At 36.8% G+C, this 19,031-nt stretch overlaps 2 protein-coding genes across 3 annotated transcripts; one reads left to right on the top strand and one right to left on the bottom strand.

Moving 5' to 3' along the window:
- The first annotated feature begins 359 nt into the window (after window positions 1-359).
- fkbp16 (FKBP prolyl isomerase 16) lies at window positions 360-4,414 on the top strand. Its single transcript, XM_039684216.2, has 3 exons — window positions 360-439; window positions 2,815-2,955; window positions 3,077-4,414. The coding sequence occupies exons 1-3, from the start codon at window positions 395-397 to the stop codon at window positions 3,161-3,163; spliced, it is 273 nt and encodes a 90-aa protein (XP_039540150.2). The 5' UTR covers window positions 360-394; the 3' UTR covers window positions 3,164-4,414.
- Window positions 4,415-6,462: 2,048 nt separating this feature from the next.
- Window positions 6,463-16,973, bottom strand: rasef2 (RAS and EF-hand domain containing 2). Of its 2 annotated transcripts, none has more exons than XM_039684214.2 (17): window positions 16,482-16,973; window positions 15,346-15,498; window positions 14,332-14,422; window positions 13,371-13,466; window positions 13,209-13,289; window positions 12,634-12,749; window positions 12,460-12,528; window positions 12,294-12,375; window positions 12,077-12,147; window positions 11,724-11,907; window positions 11,546-11,647; window positions 10,747-10,888; window positions 10,564-10,645; window positions 7,328-7,442; window positions 7,143-7,256; window positions 6,995-7,071; window positions 6,463-6,910 (listed from the first exon to the last, which is right to left on the bottom strand). In XM_039684214.2, the coding sequence occupies exons 1-17, from the start codon at window positions 16,790-16,792 to the stop codon at window positions 6,808-6,810; spliced, it is 1,989 nt and encodes a 662-aa protein (XP_039540148.1). In that variant the 5' UTR covers window positions 16,793-16,973; the 3' UTR covers window positions 6,463-6,807. The 2 variants fall into 2 exon arrangements, with proteins under 2 accessions (XP_039540148.1, XP_039540149.1); XM_039684215.2 differs by having other exon boundaries at window positions 13,209-13,286.
- Window positions 16,974-19,031: the final 2,058 nt, after the last annotated feature.

Below are 19,031 nucleotides of genomic sequence, written 5' to 3'. Positions count from 1 at the left end.
TCCCATTGATTTTAGAGCGAGGGAACCGGCGGGAGTGCTAAAATGCTAACTCACTTCCGCGTTTTGGCCTAGAGAGTGACGTAGTAACTTCGACACTTTATAAAGGTGAATGAGTGCGACCTGGAGATATTTTGCGAAATAAAATGATCCTGCCAGAAGAATAACATGAGGAGGACTTTATTACGTCTGTTCCGACTGTATCATCTTTTTTTTTACGCATGCTTAACAAGGTAAATTTGCCATTTCATGTGAAACATTTGCAAATCGCTTGAAAACATTACTTTTTTTAAACTAAAACGTCATTTTAAAATGAGTCAAAGTCATATTAACTGTAATCTGGAAATGTAAACTGTGTCTGCAGCTTTTATCTGACAAGGGGGAGTATGAGGAGGCCATGGAGACCTTGAAGAAGGCTTTGAAACTGGAGCCGTCCACTAAGGTGAGAGACGGAACCGTATCTCCTGAACACATCTACATTTCACGTTAACTGGCAACAGAAAATCCCAATAGCTATTTACAGTTCAACCAAGGCCTTTGTGAAATACCTGGCCTAACTGGAGCAGTGATATTAAGTTGTATTTCAAATTCAATGTCAGCTCATACTCACTGTGGGTCAGGGATGAGGGGTTTGTACTTAATGAAAGTTGCATGTAATATTTAGGTTTATGATTCTATTGAGCTTTCAGTGTTCATAGTACAGGTACTTTAAAAAATACTTCAAATGAGTCTAGGAACAGAGAATGATTCATGGCTCTGTTCAGGATTGTGGATCGATTTGGCCTAGTTAGGATGTGAACAAAATGGCTGGCCACTTAGATTTTTTTCTTTTTATGTATGGCCCCATCACAGTTTTTCCAACAGGTCTGTATAAAATTACAACACAAACATCCTGAGAAATTCCACCAAATCAGTCAGTAAGAGTGCTACAAACAATATTTGTTTCTTAGATAGACTCCTAGCAGAGAATAACTTTTGTGCTGTTACAATCTACCGAACCAAAACTTGTTCTGTCATGCCTTTGAGAGTAGCCTGAGAACAACATTAATCCTTAGAGCAGCCACCAAGATTACGGCTGTCTGGAGCCACTAAATGGACACAAAGTTACACACACACACACACACACATCCTCTCACTAGCCTTCCTGTAATAAAGTGAATTTACACTGAGGATGTTTATGACATGAGAAAAGCAATAAATAGAACAATTCATTCAATCATAATAACACATAAAACTACTAAGGCCCATTGTGCTAAAAAAAAGCCATATCTGATTCCTTGATGAAAAGCCATAATGTAATAAACGCTGTAATTTCACGCTTTAATCATTTTTATTTAACTTTATTTTGTATATAATACAATATAATAATATAGAAAAACCACAGACTGTATGGGCCTGAGTGATTTTGACCCAAACTGAGCTTTGACCCAGAGTGCTCATGGTGAAGAGTGAGCTTTGTCTAGACAAAACTAAAATATCTGCTGTTGTTATAATGACACCCCGTCTGGAAGGCAGGGCAAAGCAAACATATCCTCAGGAGGGAACTCATTGCAAAATTAAAATTAAGATCATAGAGTCAGAGACGGCTTGGGATCAAATATATGTGGTAATACATGTGGTGCTATATATTTCAGCCTGCTAGCAGTATCTTGGGCTAATGGATTTTGATATGCAAATCTGTACCCATTATATTCTATGGAAAATGTTCAGACCCATTCTAAATGGAATCTGAAATCTGAATGGTGTTAAAGGTATATAAAAAGTATATCTGATATCTGTCAAAGGCCAGATCCTCGACCCAGAACTGATAAAATCAAGGTCAAAAAATATATTGATTTACTACTACAAGAATACAATAAGATTTAAAGGTATAGTACTCACCATCATGTTGTTCCAAACCCGTAAGATTTTCGTTCATCTTCAGAACACAGTTTCACAGATGAAAATCTTTTTGATGAAATCTGAGCTTTCTGTCCCTCCATTGAGAGCTACACAACTACCACTTTGATGCTTCAAAAAGTTAAAGAGATTGTATAAATAATCCATATTAATTGAGCGTTTAAATTAAGCTCAAACATGCTGCGTAACACAAGCATTCTTGCGATGCTCTAACGTCATGGGCTTACGTTTACCACAACTTATGTGAGTTGATAAATGTTTTTATTCAACGAAAAAGATTTGTTCATTTTGATGAACAAGTTCGAACAGGAGAGTCACGAACGTGCATCACAGAACAGAGTAAGGCGAGCATTTGTGCTTTTAAAACCTCAATTTCTTTTCGACTGAAGAAAGAAAAACATGGACATCTTGGATGACATGGGGGTGAGTAAATAAAAATATTTTTTTTAAAGTGAATTAATCCTTTAACGAAAGTCTTACGGGTTTGGAACGACGTGAGGGTGAAAAAATAAAGATAGAATTTTCTCTTTTTTGTGAACTATCCCTTACTTGTTTAAAACTAACGTGAGCAACCCACTCTCGTCATTTACAAACAACAAAAACAACTAAGTTAAGTTAATGTTGTTCTGAGAATTTTTTAACAAACCCTCCTTAATATGCTTTTTACCTTTGAGATGAAGTTGCTTTTATAAAACACGATCGCCAGCCAGTGTTGTTTCACACGTGGAAACCCATCATGACTCTCCTGAGACGCAGCTTCCAGTCAGTGAAATGGCACCATCTGTTGGTCAGTGTTAGCAACAGCAGCGCATGTTTTCCTCACAGAACTGTACAAAGTTCACGAAGGATATTTTTTGAGTGTTTTGCCTTGTATTAGGGCTTTGAATGCTAATTTGTTTTTCTTAATGTATTTTATAGGCTATTCATGCTGAACTGTCCAAACTGGTAAAAAGACAGGCGGGGGAAAATGAGACCCAGAATTGGCAAGCTAAACCAGCTCAAGTGTTTGGCGAAAACATAGCGCCCTTTCTGACACCCCCGCCCAAAAAGAAGCCGTTTGTAAGTGACTGACTACCACCTAGTAAAGAGCATAAAAGTAGTGGGAAAATCCTTTCAAAGTGTGCCAGTGCTGGCGTCCGAGTGCCGCCATCGTTTGATCTCGTTTCTTACTCTGTTTCAGGGAATTTCTTGGAAGTTTCTGCTTGGAGCTCTGGTGGTGGCCTTGGGTAGTTTAGTCACATCTGTGGTCCTGACCGCACGGAACTAGCCCCTCGACCTACTCGCAAATTAACTTACAAGTCTCACAAACAAACATTCCACAAAGCTGCCAAGGGACGGAGGGAAAATGCACTGAACTCAACCGTTTAAAGAGCGTCTGCATGGGCGGCTCTACCGGTGGAACACCGACCAACGCAAAGCAGTAGTCACAGAAAAGGGGGCAAGGCAAATGTGTTTTTATTGCAAAATTTAAACACAAGTAGCCTATTAATATGTTTGGCGTTTTGTTTCACTTTCTAATGCATCACGGGCAGTGATGGAATTATCTAAAGGATTTGGGGGGACAGCTGTTCTCTATTAAAGGTGCATTGCGCAAGTCTGAGTTTTTGCAGAACTACGCCCCCTCTGGCGACAAGCGAAAATGCAACCAGGTGTGCACACTCATGGACCACACGCACGCTTGCACAAGCTGTTCATAACCAGAGGAGCCACACAGCCACACAAATCTTTTGTTAGTCATAATATCTTCAGAGGTAATAAAGTTATAAATCTGCAAGTCATTTGAAATATATGAAAGGAAAGGCATTTGAGTAAATTACACACTTATGTGTGTGTGAGGGGAAAACGGGGGTAGTAGACAACTTCGGTGTATCTCCATGTGGAACTGTTTTATGTGCTTACTGTATCCACTTATGATTGTATTATTATGGAAACACGTTCATGAACAATATAAGTTATTACTTTGTATGGATCCCATTTGAGCCCTAGAGCAGACCGGAGATCTCTCCATTTGTTGAAAGCCTTCCCGATGTTGACTCTCATCTTATTCTGACGCCTGCCACTAGACAAAAGTTTTATTTTCTTTGTCTTACGTGGAGTTGGGGTTTGGAATGAACTACAAGCCTTTTGTCGAAAGTTGATTAAAGTTTTGTCGCTCGAGTTGTCTTCGCTGATAGGGAGAATGGCGGCGAATACACAAACCTGCCAAACATAGCCAGGCGAGCGTGAACGCGCATGACGTCACGCCCAGTCTCAAATTCCGTCCCGAATCCCTCTTATTTATTTTACTGTACAGGATTATAGAGGCAATCGCAGTGATCAGAGAAGGGCTCATTCAGCCCATCAGGCAATGGTTTAAGCATGTATGGGTTAGAAAAACGGCTATTTAATATGAAACGTTGCGCAATGCACCTTTAAATCATTACAGAGAACGTTTGATTCAGTTATGTGAGAAAGGTCTTCTAATAACAATAGATCAGTATTATAACCGAAATACTAACCGAAATACAAAACTGTTGCTTTTTTGTAAACTGTCTACAAAACTGATTTTTTTTTTTTTTTTTTTTTTGGTCAAACTAATATGAATCCATGAGCAGAAATGAACAATTTTTTAATTTTATTTTAAAGTTATTTATTTTATTTTATAGCTATTTGTTGACAAAATACATATGGAAGATTAAATTATAAAATAGATAAATTGAACAAATTAACCAAATTAACCTCTAAAGTCAACATTTCAGTGCTGTCAAATTGATTAATCACATCTAACATAAAAGTTTGTGTTTATATAAAATGTGCGTTTCTAATATACATATACATACATATTTTATACAGTATATATATACAGTATATATATACACACACACACACATCACATAAACTTTTATGTTACATGCAATGAATTGTGATAAATTGATTTTACAGAACTATTTTAAACCTATTCTACTTTCATAATGTGAAATATGATACTGAAGCACTTATTTTTTACTTCAGTAATTGGTTGGATCATTATAGGTGGGAATATTTTTATTTTATAATATTTTTCTAAAACAACTTCTTCCTTGCTGTTCCACATTATCCAAGTCATTTCATTGTATTGAATATAATAATACAATATAGATTGATGAAAATGTTCTGAGTTTATTGCAATACAAAAACAATATTTGAAGAGTTCAGATGCAAAAGCCTCTAAGTGCCATTTGAAATTTTCTTCTAGAATGATAATTTTTTATCAAGCTTGTATATTTAAGTTCAGTGATTTCACTTAAATGGCAATGATAATTGCCTATTAATTGTTATTTAAGTGAAATTACTGAACTTAAATATACAAGTTTGATAAAAATCATCATTAAAGAAGAAAATTTCAAATGGCATTTAGAGGCTTTTGCATCTGAACTCTTCATTTAGTTCTTAACATTTCTGGAATAACAAAATTAATTGTGGTTAGTTAAAATACCAACACCTACTGTACATGTTTTTGTTATTACATTTTTTGGAAAACAAGCAGCTTTGTATAAGGAATGACAGAGAAAATATATTCCCTTGTATTGAGGGTCATTTGAATATTGTGTTGGACTATATGGGTGGCGCCTTCAAATAAAAAAAGTTTGAAAACCAGTGGATCACAGACAATTTTCTTTCCAATAAAACCACCTCCACCCTCCAGTAAACAGTCTGAGCAGTGACTCATCATACAGAGGATCCAATATTAATATAGTGTTGCCCAAACCTGTTAGTGTGACATGTCAGAGAAAGATCACAGTTTCTGTACCTGACTTATCAATGCAGACATTGTATCTGATGTCAGTTTCTCTCAACCCATTCGTTTAGAATAGCTTTCTCTGACCACAACTGTATTGTCTTTTTTTAATTGTATTGCATTTCATCGTTTTTACTTAAATATTGTCTTGACGCATGGTGACCTTGAGTGTCAAGAAAGGCACCTAGAAATAAAATGCATAACGCTAATGGTCACAGTTGTAAATTTACGAAAAATAACTTGTATAACCACATTAGCTGCCAGATTTTTTCCACAATTTCTAGTTTTCACCCATTTAACAGCTCTGGTTTAAACCTTCCAAAATAATCTTAATACAATTAAACCCTTAACCTATAGCAACCATTCCTGACGTCAAATCCAATCAAATTATTGCCTCCTGTACAAAAGATCTTGCGATGCTGCCAATGCTTCAGAGTAAGTTTGACACCAGACAGTAAAGACATTGGTTTGTTGGGTACTTCGATAGCGGCCATTGGGATGAGCTAATCTGACAATCGGATAAAACTGATGACAAAAAAAAAAAAAAAAAAAAAAAAAAAAAAAGTACCATTGTTTGTGCTTTCCTTTAAAGCCTTTTTTTGTACACCAATTTAGATTGACTAGGTATCTACTTAACTATGCACATGCCTCTTTTCTGGAGCAGTATTTACCATGCAAAAACCAAGAATAACAGACCCATCTATTTTTATACTTCCTTTACTAAAAATGTTTGAATAAAGTGCAACTAAATCAGAGTTTGCTGCTTTTTTTTTTAGAGAACATCAGAAGAATGCTTCCAGACCATTGACTTAAACTAAATCTAAAACTTTTATTTAACAAAATGTACATTAACATCCTTCAATTCAAATATAACAAATAAAAACATTTAAATACACATTGAACCCTGAAGTGAATTGATCATTTGTAGGCAAACGTACAAGTATACATTTGATCAGTGCTTAAAAACACCAAGGACACTTACAAAACATTCAAAAGATATCAATTGCTTAAGTGACTAACTTGATTATTTAAAAAGACTAACATTTTCCCAATAAAATATCACTTTATAAGGTGCAATAATTATTTAAAAAGTTAACGTTACTGCAATGCACTGACATTAAAAAAAAACAGAAGACCTTTAAACCCCAGCAGTTTTAAACTCCACAGCAGTTGCTCAGAGTCTTCCTCCGTTTGTGAAGATTCAGATTCACCTGTGACTCTGACCTCTTCCCCAGTTTTGCATGTTTCTTTACTTCTCTGTGATAATGTATCAGAAGACATATGAAACCTCAAAACATTGAATCTTTACTCAGTTTTAGAATGAGCAAGAACTGATCTTACCTTGCTAAGTGTAAAACGGCCTCAACGACGTTCGTCCCCTCTTTAGCACTCGCCTCACAGAACAGGGCATTATAAGCCTGTCATGGACAGCAGCCATTAGAAATTGACAACATGATGGTTAGTCTTTCCACACAAATCCGAGACTTACCAAAGCAAGCTTTTCCCCATGTAAAGAGCTCACACAGCTTCCCTCTGGCCTCTCTGCCCTCAAATCCACCTTGTTCCCTATTATACACATTGGGATGTCCTTATCGGTTGACTCCTGCGAGGAAAAATTGACCGGATTCAGAATACAAAAGCAAATGTAAAGGTCATTCAAATTTGTCATCATACCTGAATCTGTTCCACCCATTCACGAACATTCAGAAAGCTGCTCTCAGACGTGACATCGTACAGCAGTAGCACTCCGTGTGCTTTGCGGAAATATGACCTAGCAATGCTGCGGAACCTGAAGAAAAGTAACAACTTTTTGAAAATGAATGTGCTTACCAGTGAAGTATTGTCTAAAATCACTACAGCTCAAAAGTTTGGGGGTCAGTATGAACGTTCAGTATTTTTATTTCAATACTTTTATTCAGCAGGAATAATTTAAACAGCATTTAAAAGGTTTCCACAAATATTAAAGCAGCAAAAGCTGAATTGTCATCATTCATTCATTGCTTCAATGGTATAGATTACACTCTAAAATGTATTCTAATAAAAAATAAATCGTAACTACTAGGGATGCACCGATCCACATTTTTTCACTTCCGATCCGATCCCGATACCTGACTTTGGATATCGGCCGATACCGATACTTTTCCGATACCAGAGCTGTGTTTGCTTTAATAGTATTTATCATTATTGTTGATTTTATATGATGCTGAAATAAACTCCTCTCTACAGGCAAGGATGATATGTACGTATGTATGTCAATATATATATATAAATATATATATATATTAAACAATAGATAGACAATTAAACAAAGATGCACATTATACAGGCCTACACAGTGCTTTAATTTCAGGAAGGTCTACAAACATAGGCTATTCAGGTATGGTCTTAAAAAGAATTATAATAAAGTAATCAAAAGTAAAATAGCACTGCAAAGTTTATCATAGATAGATTTATGCTTATTAAAGCTGAAGTAATTCATTCAAGAGCTGTGAGTGATTTTCTCTTTGCCTTTGGTTGTTTGATTCTCAGTAATGTCGCAATCGTCACATTTATACTGCTGCCCCTTTAAGTACGAGTTCAGATTTCATAGTCTACTGATGCACCATATTTTCTCCCAAATATTTCCAGAACTACGTTCATTTTAGACATAATAAATTGTTTAAGTGTTAATCTCCAAGTCGGTCGGTTTGACATTTTTGTGCAGGCTACATTTGATCGTTTAGACGCGCATATGAAGCCCAGAGTATAATTTGCTTGTCTTGTTGCGGTCTGTTTCGGAGCGCGCCGCACTGGGAACAGCATCTCTTGCGCAAATTGTGTGCTTTTAATAGCTCTTTTTATTATTAAAAGCGTCCCGCAATTTAGTAACAGCAGAGACTGCATTTTACTACAATCATCGATCGTGCTGATTCTGTCTTAAAGTTTGAGTTTTAGGGAGAAATGACAGTGCACCGCCGCGATGGGAAGGAAGTTGGCTAGACAGAATGCGGCTATTGTTTTTAATGTTTTTTTTTTTTTACCTCAATATATTCTTTAATATTTGGAAATCAGACTAATATCACAGATCTAAAGTGTAACCAGGCTACGTTTACTCTGTCGTCACTCATTACTCCGGGCTGTCATGTTGTGCTTGCTGTTGCACCGCGTGAGAGATCTCTCTCTTTCTCTTCTGGACTGCGAATTGCAAACATGCATCAAATAGTTTAATTAATACGGCTTTGCAAACATTGCACTTTGCTGTCTTGCTCTGCACTGCAGCGGTGTTTCCAGTTCCACCATATGATTTCCACACAGCGAACATGTTATAGCTCATGCTATCCTGCTAGCTGGCTGCAAACTGCGGAATGGATTTCCTGAGCGGGGGTGTGTCTCATTGAGCCCTATGTTTTACAGTCACTGATTGAGCTGCACCTCCGTTCAGGGTATCCATTCCACAGTTTGCAGCCAGCTATAGCAGACTAGCAGGCCCGGCGGGAATCATTTCAGCAGACAACGTTAAAGCGCAGACATGGATCATAAATATCGGATTTCTCCGCAGGTTGGATCGGAAAAATCCGATACGTGAATTATGCTGGTATCGGTCCCGATACCGATACTGGATCGGATCGGCCCCATCCCTAGTAACTACACAATATTGTTGTTTTACTGATCAAATAAATCTAGCCTTGGTGATCACTGAGCACAAGTCTTTTTTTCCCCCCTAAAAACAAACTCTTACTGACCCCACTTTATATTCAGCATATGGTTCATTAGACAATGAAAACTTAACAGTCAGCAACGACAAAAAGGGAATTTCTAGTTGTAAAGGGTAATTCAGGGAATTAAACGTTCAGATTTTATGTAAAATAAGTCCTCAAATACATTTGCTACAGATCAAGTCACAAACAAAGGCTCAGTTTCACAGACAAGGCTTAGATTAAACCAGGAGTATAGGCCTTTTAACATTACTGGTGTTCATCTTGGCAAAACAACAGCATTGATATATTTTAAGATATGTCAGTGCACGTTACTTTCAATTAAAACAGCTCAAATATGCATTTTAGCCTGAAAGTAGACTTAAATCTTGTCTGCGAAACCTGGGGAAAGAATCCAACACAAGCTTCACATTTAAACCTGCATGTCCACTGATATTCCATTATTTACCGTGAATCACATGTATAAACGAACGGGAAACATGTTTAATTTAGATTCTGTGGCAACATGCCATATTTATTAGAATTTGTTAAACAGTACTGTTCAATCTTAGCTTAACCACGTAAAACTCAAAAGTATAGCGGCACAGCTCAAAACACTAACCTAGTTCACAAGGTTTTAGCATAAACTAGCATACAGTAAAATTACAATTTTAAATGTTTTTCATTTTACTATTAATGAACAAATTTATTTATTCCTGTGATACAAAGCTTGATTTTCAGCATCATTACTCCAGACTTCAGGGTCACATGATCCTTCAGAAACATTTGAGGAAACCATGATACATTCTTTGCCGCATATAAAGTGCAAAAGCAGTTTTTTGAAAAATCTTGAGGAAAATCTCATTGAAAAAAATCTCGTAGGGCTGTCGAAGTGAAAACAATAGCAGCAACAGGTTTTTATACAGTCCTGCCAGAGACTGTATATTATTTAGGACAGTCATGTTACATGATTTGAATGTTACGCTAGGGCAGCTTTACTGGAAAGTATTGGAATGCGGCATCATGTTTTCATTGGCAAGCCAAAAATCAAAAAACTATTAATAGCAATCCCTTTGAGAACAAGGGGCCCCCTGGTGGTTCAGGGGCCTTACACAACTTTGCGAATAGCTGCAAAGCAGACAAAATGTAGTATCTGTGCATCTTAATTCATATGCAACTTAAACATAACTTTAACCATCCATGTAGTTGGTTCTTAAACCAATCATTGTACTTTACCTTTCCTGTCCAGCAGTGTCCCAGATCTGAAGGTTTGTTTTCTCTCCATCTACAAGCATCTTCTTGATTTGAAAATCAACACCTGCAAGAACCAACTTTTCAGCTATTTGGATTCCCTCATCATGATGTATTCATATGGTAACGTTAAAGCTCATTCAAATAGTGCTGGTTGCAAGTTCTCACCAAGAGTGGTTTGCATATCTCCTCTGAACTCGTTAAGACTCAACCGTAGTAAAAAGCTGGATTTTCCTGACCCAGCATCCCCAGCCAAAACCAGACGATACACTGGAGCAAGATCTGTGTCGAGCAAGTCTTCTTCAGTTTGCTATAGAGAACAAAATTTACAGTCACAGTGCTTCAACCTTTTTTTTACCAGTTTTACAATGCCGTCATTTACAAGATAAGATTAACCATTTTATAGCCAATAAAATAGTTTACAGCTTGCCAGAGCTACAAAATGAATAATGTATAAAAACACTCAGAGTTAAAAGTATTATTGTAAATTCATAGCAGGTATTGAAATCAAACTTATCGAATATCATATCCAAATTTAATTTATCAAAGTTTTTTTAAGTGATCTTGAGGCCCCTAAATCACTGAACATATTACACAGCATTTGATCATTATAAACAGGATCCAAATGCTACTAAAAATAGTCAATGGACTAGTTACTTGCTAACTGGTCCATAACTTTACAAAACACTTTGGGCCTTTATAGTTTTCAGCAAAACTACGTAGTAAAGCTGAATGTCATGTCAGCAGCAGAGGCTATTTTAATGGCAAAGGCCGAGTTACAAGTTACACAAGAGTTACACAAATACTTTATTATATATATTTTTTAAATACAGCAGTTAAGATTACACAAGATGCATTACATTTACAAATGATTCTAAAACTTTCTGGTATCAAACTCTTAAGTAAACTTACTAAAAAACAGACTACTTTAAAGATGTTTAAGAACCAGGGAATCCGCAAGAACTACCTTGACAGGAAAAGCAGATAAGCGTCGCCGAAGTGAGGATGATATTGAGCCAACTCTGCTACGAGGTGCAGATTGCAAAGCATCAGACTTCAGTTCCGATACCTACAAAAACATTAGTTATTTATCTAAAAAGGAAATATACATGTACGCAACCCGTATGTGAAAGCTTTAGACTTGCCTCCAGTTCAGATGGAAGAGAAGAGTAACTATGATGCACCGTCTCCACTGAATTATGGCTGTCGTCACTGTCATAGTCGCTGGCTGACATCGGCTCAGGGTCCGTCTGAAGGGAAACGCCACTGTCCAAATATTTATCAGCCCAGCACTTGACCAAAGACATAGTATCCTCTTCATTAGTCAAACTATAAAAAAAAAAAAAAAAAAAAAGTTAAATAGACATCCAATCCTCCATAGGAAAAATAATATAGTATAATAAACAGGCCTAAACAAAGAATCTTGAATGTTTACTCTGTATTGCAGTTGTACCTTGACAGAAACACACACTGAGCAAACAATGGAGGGCATAATTACCCGCTCTGATTCATTGTACTCTGTCGAAGTGGTTTCATCTTCCTAGGAGGAATTTCATCTTTTGGTGAGAGCTACAGAAGAGCGAGCATTTTAATGAGGATAGTATTGAGTACATTAAAATGCATTCCAGAAACAATGCTGATATGATGGAAATCCAAATATTTGACTATGGTTAAAACGAGTGCAGTGCCATCTCCAAAAACAATTATATAGCTACCCGTCTTTTTGTAGAGGAGCTTTCCTGGCTCAGAGCAGAGCGTAACCCATCATTGCTGTCATACAACGTTTTGTTCACTTCCCTAAAGCGGAGGGGAAAAAGCAAACCTTTCATATCAAAACAAGCAAGAAATCCATTTCTTCATTTGAAAACTGAATTGACTTACTGGAGGATTTCTATATGGCTGGAATATGACTGATACTCCATCACCATCTTCTTAAGGTCATCACTTTCTCTGAGGATGAAAAAGAAATTTCAAGTTCACATTTATGCAGGCTGTATGGGAGAACCTTAATGTCTTGACAAACACAAACTCAGTTTGAAGCATCAGTTCTCTCACCTCTCATGTTGGATTTTCTGGTCAGCAAAGGCATTCTTCAATCCGTCCAACTCAACCTGGAGAACGGAGACATTCATCTTGGCTTTTATAAGCGAACTCCTCAGCTCCTCATTCTCCTGTAGAGAAACAAATGAAAGCTGTAGAGGTCATAAATGGATCAATTTGGTATTTAGGGTGCAAATACAGAATAAAGGGTAATCTGCCCCACCAAATTCAGACAGACTGGGCTAAAAATGTGTCCGTGGATAAGCTGAGGTGCCTCTAACAAAAATGGTTCATAATTTGACATTGGATCACATACTGCATTTTTGTTAAATTTTTAATTGACGTGTAAACCATTCCCATATTCTATTTATATGACCTTATGTGATAATTCACCTCAAGACATCTCAAGTTTCCAAAAAATGAAGAATGTTGGGGACTATTTTTTTAATGAAGAAAAAAGAAAGTGATTTTGGATGAACTATCATTTTTAAAAAAATATAAAAAGCCAGACTTTACCTTACTCACCCTAGGGTTCAAACAATTATGAAGGGCACTGCATGTGGTAGTAGGGAGAGGAATCTGATTCATACCTGCATAAGAGCTTTAATCTGTGCTCTCAATTTGTTGGCCTCTTCCCTGGGGCTGTTCAATTTTGACTCCTCTTGATACTGCTAAAATTCGAGAATGTAAGAAACAATGCAAGTTACACAAACAAACCCACATGCATTTGAACGAGAATCCCAGATTCTCACCTTTGTGAGCCTCTCTATTGTTGTTTGCAGGTCTGCCAGCTCATTCTCATGCTTGATTTGGAGCATAGCAATGGATTCATCCAATTTCTTCTGCTCCTGTATGCATGAAACCCAAGAAGAGTGTTTTCCTTATATGCACAGGCCTAATAAAGAGGCATTTACAAGCTCTCATAGAGAAGCCTTTGTGCACAGAGTCAGGCTGGCCTTCCAGTTAAAAAGCTCACTGGGGTACAAGAATAAAGGTAAACCACTGAACAAGAAGCTGAACCCAAAATCCCTATTTTCCACACAGCAAGACACAATAAACACATTTACATGTATGAATTATATGCATGGTTATAGTAACTAATATCTTTAAGAACGAATATCATTAAGAAGTTAGAAAAGCATGACCTACTTTTGCTTTAATCTGCATGTAATAATGTGACATTAACTCTTTTCCCTGCCTTTATGCGGTAGGGGGCGCCATTATGCATCTTCTGAATGAGTACTGAATCTAGAAACAAGCAATAGCTATATTTATATAATATTATATTTATTATATGTAAATATGGGGCGATCAACATTAACCCACATAGATCAAAATTAATGTTACTGAATGAAATGTCGACCCAGGACGAGCTGCGAGGATGGACTCGATCTACTCCATCTAGGTTTTGATCATCAGTCTGAATCCCATCCAGACATAATCTTGACAAATGCAATGCAATTCTCAGCCTTTTCGTCAAAGTTGTTTTATGAAGCTTACATTCAAGTGTTGATAAAAATGCATTAAGCTAGCTTTATTCATACAACTAAATATTCTGGGGGCCATGAAATTGTGAAAATGATCAAATGCTGGCAATGGCTGACAACTTTTTTGAGCAATGCTGGCAGGGAAAGAGTTCATATTCAAGCTAATGTACCTAAATGTGCCGATTCATAAAAATAGTCACTGCATATGAAGCTTCTCTGACTTCACCTCTTCTCGGACCCTTTCTTCTGAGCGGGCCAGTTGCTGCTGCACGTCCTCCTCCATCTCTTCTAACTGACAGCTGGTCAGTTCCTCTGTCCTGTTGACATCAAAAAGGCACAAGGCAAAGCCTGAACTTTTTAGAATGGCAACTTTAAAGTCTACAGAAAGCAGTTTGAAACAATCTTTTTTGGATGCATTAAAAGGTTTCCTAAGACCAAGAGCACCGGCATCCAGGTCTCAAAAGAAACGTTCCCCTGAGGAGCTACTACTGGAGAGATGAATTACTCCTTTAAGCTACACCGTCTTATAATCATCAAATGGGTGCAGTTGAGCAAACGTCTGACGAAAGGAAAGGGAGGAATGAAGGTAGGACTCTTGAGAAAACAAGCTGTAAGTGTGTAAGCTGGACCAGAGGTGAAACAAACAGCCTTATGCTAAACACACAGCACAAGGCCTGGACTGTGTTTCACTGAGAATTCTTGAGAAATACAAGGACAAGCTTAGTAACTCTGCACTAATTTTTCCATTTCCTCCTTCCTTAAGAACGAAAGAGCTTTTCTTCCTTTAATAATAATAATAATCTTTGGAACCTGAATCCATTAAATACTTAAAAAGAAAAAAAAAACACTTCCTGGACCATAAAAAAAAAGGCTACTGTGGTAGATAGGAAGGAAATAATATTAAGGATTCATTAATCTGATATGGAACAGCATAATCTTTTTGTACTTAATACAATTGAGCACTAAATTCTGTGACAGTCTTACTCCCACTAGAAAGCTTCAGAAAACTTCCAAGCGGCCACAGAATGACAAGTTTCAGAAAACGAACTATTAAAAAGCTAAAGAAATTCTTTCAAATATGTTAAGGGACATGAAATTATATCAAGGCACAACTACTATCATCTTTCATTACATCTCATCAGCCTTGGCAATGACTATTTGAAAGGGCCAGACTAGCTATTGTAAAACCTGTTTTTGAATTAGCACAGCATCCCGGCTGTATCCTGGAAATGCTCCTCACCTTCGAAGACTTGCCTCGAGTTGTTCACTCTCCATCCTGTGTTCTTTGCTCTCGGACACAAAGGCTTTGATGACATCTTCATATTGCTGCAATAACAGCTCATCTGATGTGGAGTGGATTTGTTCATACAACTCGCTCACTGCATTGCACTGCCTGCAGACAAGATGGAAAGAAAAAAAGTGGGAACAGTTTTATGTGGATGGATGAAGCCAGTTGTCAAGACACAGGCATTCGGACAAAAAAAAAATGCAAAACAGTAGTTAAATGGAGATGAAAAACATTAAAAACCTGTGAATACACAAGTTTACTCATCTAAATGGGCAGATACAAACCACAGACTATTGCTTTTATATACAACTAGATATAAATGGAGCAACTGCTGAGTCCAGGTAGTGAATAAAAAAGGCATCCCAATTAAAAACGTAGAGGATTTCAATCTTTTATCCAGGTAATATCCTCCAAAACACTATGAATGTCATACATAGTATGATTTTCTGCATATATGGTCCAATATATAGGCTAATATATATTGGCCATTTCCACCTCTGGCTATAAAAAAAAAAAAATAGTACATTTTTTTTTGTATAAATGAGGGAGTCCAACAAAAAGCTTGTCAGATTTAACTAACTTCTCTGATCCAAAAACCTGTACGTGCGCGCGCGCACACACACACAGAGAATTGTTACGTCCATCTTTGTGAGGACACTTATTGACATTTGACAAGGTAATCTCTAGTTCCTTACCCTAACCACCACAAATAAGTGTCTAAACTGAACCTTTACCCTAAACCCAATAATAACCTTATCCTCAAACCAAGTCTTGACCCTCAAACAAGCCTTTAAAGAGCGCTCAGAAAGTGAGGACCAGCCAAAAATGTCTTTACTCTCTTTGTCCTCGTTCGGATGGTCTAAAACACAAAGCGGGCCTCACAACAAATATAGTTGTAGGCTATACAAGTCCACACAACAAACACACTAGAATTTTAAGAACTTGAGCTAACTAGAAAGTAAACTAAAAAGTTTAAAACGTAGACAAATTATAGCCTGTATTGTCTCGTGCATCCTTTGTCAATGACGCAAGTAAAAGCTTAAAATAAGTGACTCTGAACTTCAAGAAAGTCAATAAGCCTAACTTACCTTCCTAAATAAAAGGCAACATCTCCGTCTAAAGCGTTTTCAAACTCATCCCAAGCGCTTCTCTGACTTTGTAAACTGTTTCCCAACAAAGCAAGATTAAGGGCTTCGGAAACTTCGTGAAAGCTTGACGAAAAGTCGTTGAAATTAATGTATCCGTCTCCATCCAGGTCGAACTTGTTGAACAAAGTCCTGATCTCGTCCGCAGGGACATTAAGTTCTCGGCAAACATTAGTGAAGTCCTCGTATTCGACTCTTCCTGACTTATTCCCATCACATGCTGCGAAAAGTCTCCGAAGGTCAGTTTGGTTCATCTTCTCACTTGACGAGGACAAGCAAACGCTTATTATTTGAAATACACCCGTGTACAACGACAACGCTCTAAATAACCTACGTGAAAGTGATAAAACGACGAAATTGTGAAGAGGAATGAGCGTTCACATGCAGCCTACTGTACATCACCAACAGGTGCGCGCGGACACTAGAGCAGGTTATAGATGAAGGCATGCGTGATTGGATGATCGCGCTCATTATCTCGCGTGTAACAAGTTAAACTCGAGTAAATGTGTCATTGGATACCCGTGGAAGTAGGCGTGCTGTAAAAGCGCACAACAATCTGAGAACCAGCCCATATTTACCTGATGGTCTCTCAGTCTGGCCAGCTAGCCTAGCCTAAGTGCGTAAAACCAGCAAAAAGACCTGGGTCCGTTTACTTTTTTATCATTTAATTTTCTGTTTGGAATGGAATAACGAGAAATGAAAACCAGCTCGTTCATTAATTTTTTCGTTTATTTAAAAAAAAACAACAACTTATAGTTAGATTTTGTCTTGATTTTTCTTTTTTCGTTTATGGTTGCATCTGTTCATGGGTTCAAAATGGCATTTGTAACTAATAACATTTTAAAGGTATGACGTGCTCTTCAACCGACTTGATTTTAATTAGCCTAATACCAAACCCTCTCTCTTTTCTCTCTTATGTTCAGTACAGCCTAGTTTTTTTTTTATTTCCACTTAGCTTTTATCCAAAGAGACGCAACTATTTGCACTGTATTTATCAATGAGAACCCTAAACCACATCTGTGATGTTATTTCATGATTTTTATTAACCAAAGAAGAACACATATAGCCTAGGCTAGGCCTATATGTTATATGTAAAAAGTTACTGCTTTAAATTTGTACGTACAATCAACTTGAACGTTTGTCAACTTAAATTAGGCTACATTAAACTGACTTAAAAAATCGAGTTGATTCTTGTATTTAACTTATATAAAAAATGAATTAAAGCATTTTTTACATAGGATAATTATAAATAAGAAAAGAATGAGCAGAAAATAATAGTTAAAAAACAGACAAATACTGAACTTATATAAGTGTTGGTGGATTTTTTAGTCTTTGCCTAATTAGCCTATTTTACTGCGCCACGACGGCTAATTATTTTTCTAATATAAAATTAGCTTATATTGCTTTTCAATTTAGTAAAGAGTCTACAATAATAAAACTATCTAAAATAAATTAGCAAAAGTCATCACCAAAAGGAAAATGAACAGAGCATGAACATGAAAGTCATGTTGACGTATTCCGTCGCGCGCCGGACGCCAGTGCGCGCGGTGTGGGTCTGTCCGAGGGCGCTACTCTATTTCCCTTTCAGGTGTGGACTTTATTTGCTGAAGGACATTTGATTTGCCTTCCTTTGTTTGGTAATGACCACGACATATAGCCACACTCGTATTTCATACAATTCAATTACATTTTCTCTGAATTACAAACTGATTAAAGAGTTGGCCTAGGTTAAATAAATCAAAAAGTAGCCTAAATAAAAAGGTAGCCTGCTATGATATAAATTGTATGATTTTTCATTGTATCTCTGGCCGTGTCATTCTGCAAACAGGGCACCGCACCTTAAACTAACTTAAGTGTTTACATGGTTCTTCTGTCATTAGCCTGCGTCAAATATCACGCACGCATAACCCAGAGGAACTTTTATTTACATAACTGGATATGAGTATCGTGTTGTTGTAACTATTTCAGCTATTGTTTGTTTCTTTATTTAACATGGAAGAAACAGGTAGTGATGACCACAACGATTACGGCAATATTCAAGAATGAGTCGTTTATATACCGACATGCCACACGATGGCAGCATTATTACGGTCAAATATTAGAGCGCTCGTGAGCACTTGCTCAAACCCATTTGAAAAGTGAGATTTATGAGGGCGACAGTACCATTCAAAGAATGAAACATTACTATTTTTTATGTTTTTGAAAGAAGTCTCTTATGCTCATTAAGCCTGCATTTATTTGATCAAAAATACAGGAAAAACTGTAATATTCTGAAATATTATTACAATTTAAAATAATGGTTTTCTATTTTAATATGCTATAAATATAATTTATTTCTGTGATGCAAAGCTAAATTTTCATCAGTCATTTCTCCAGTCTTTAGTGTCAAAAATCAATCTAATATGCTGATTTATTATCAATGTTGGAAAATATTTTTTGGAACCGGTTATAGTTTTTTTTTTTTGATTCATTGATGAATAACAAGTTAAAAAG

This window comes from Pimephales promelas, chromosome 10 (assembly GCF_988280905.1).
Source record: "Pimephales promelas chromosome 10, fPimPro1.hap1.1, whole genome shotgun sequence".
Lineage (NCBI taxonomy): Eukaryota > Metazoa > Chordata > Actinopteri > Cypriniformes > Leuciscidae > Pimephales > Pimephales promelas.
Note: the sequence above shows the minus strand (reverse complement) of the source record. Positions and strands in the feature narration are given on the sequence as shown.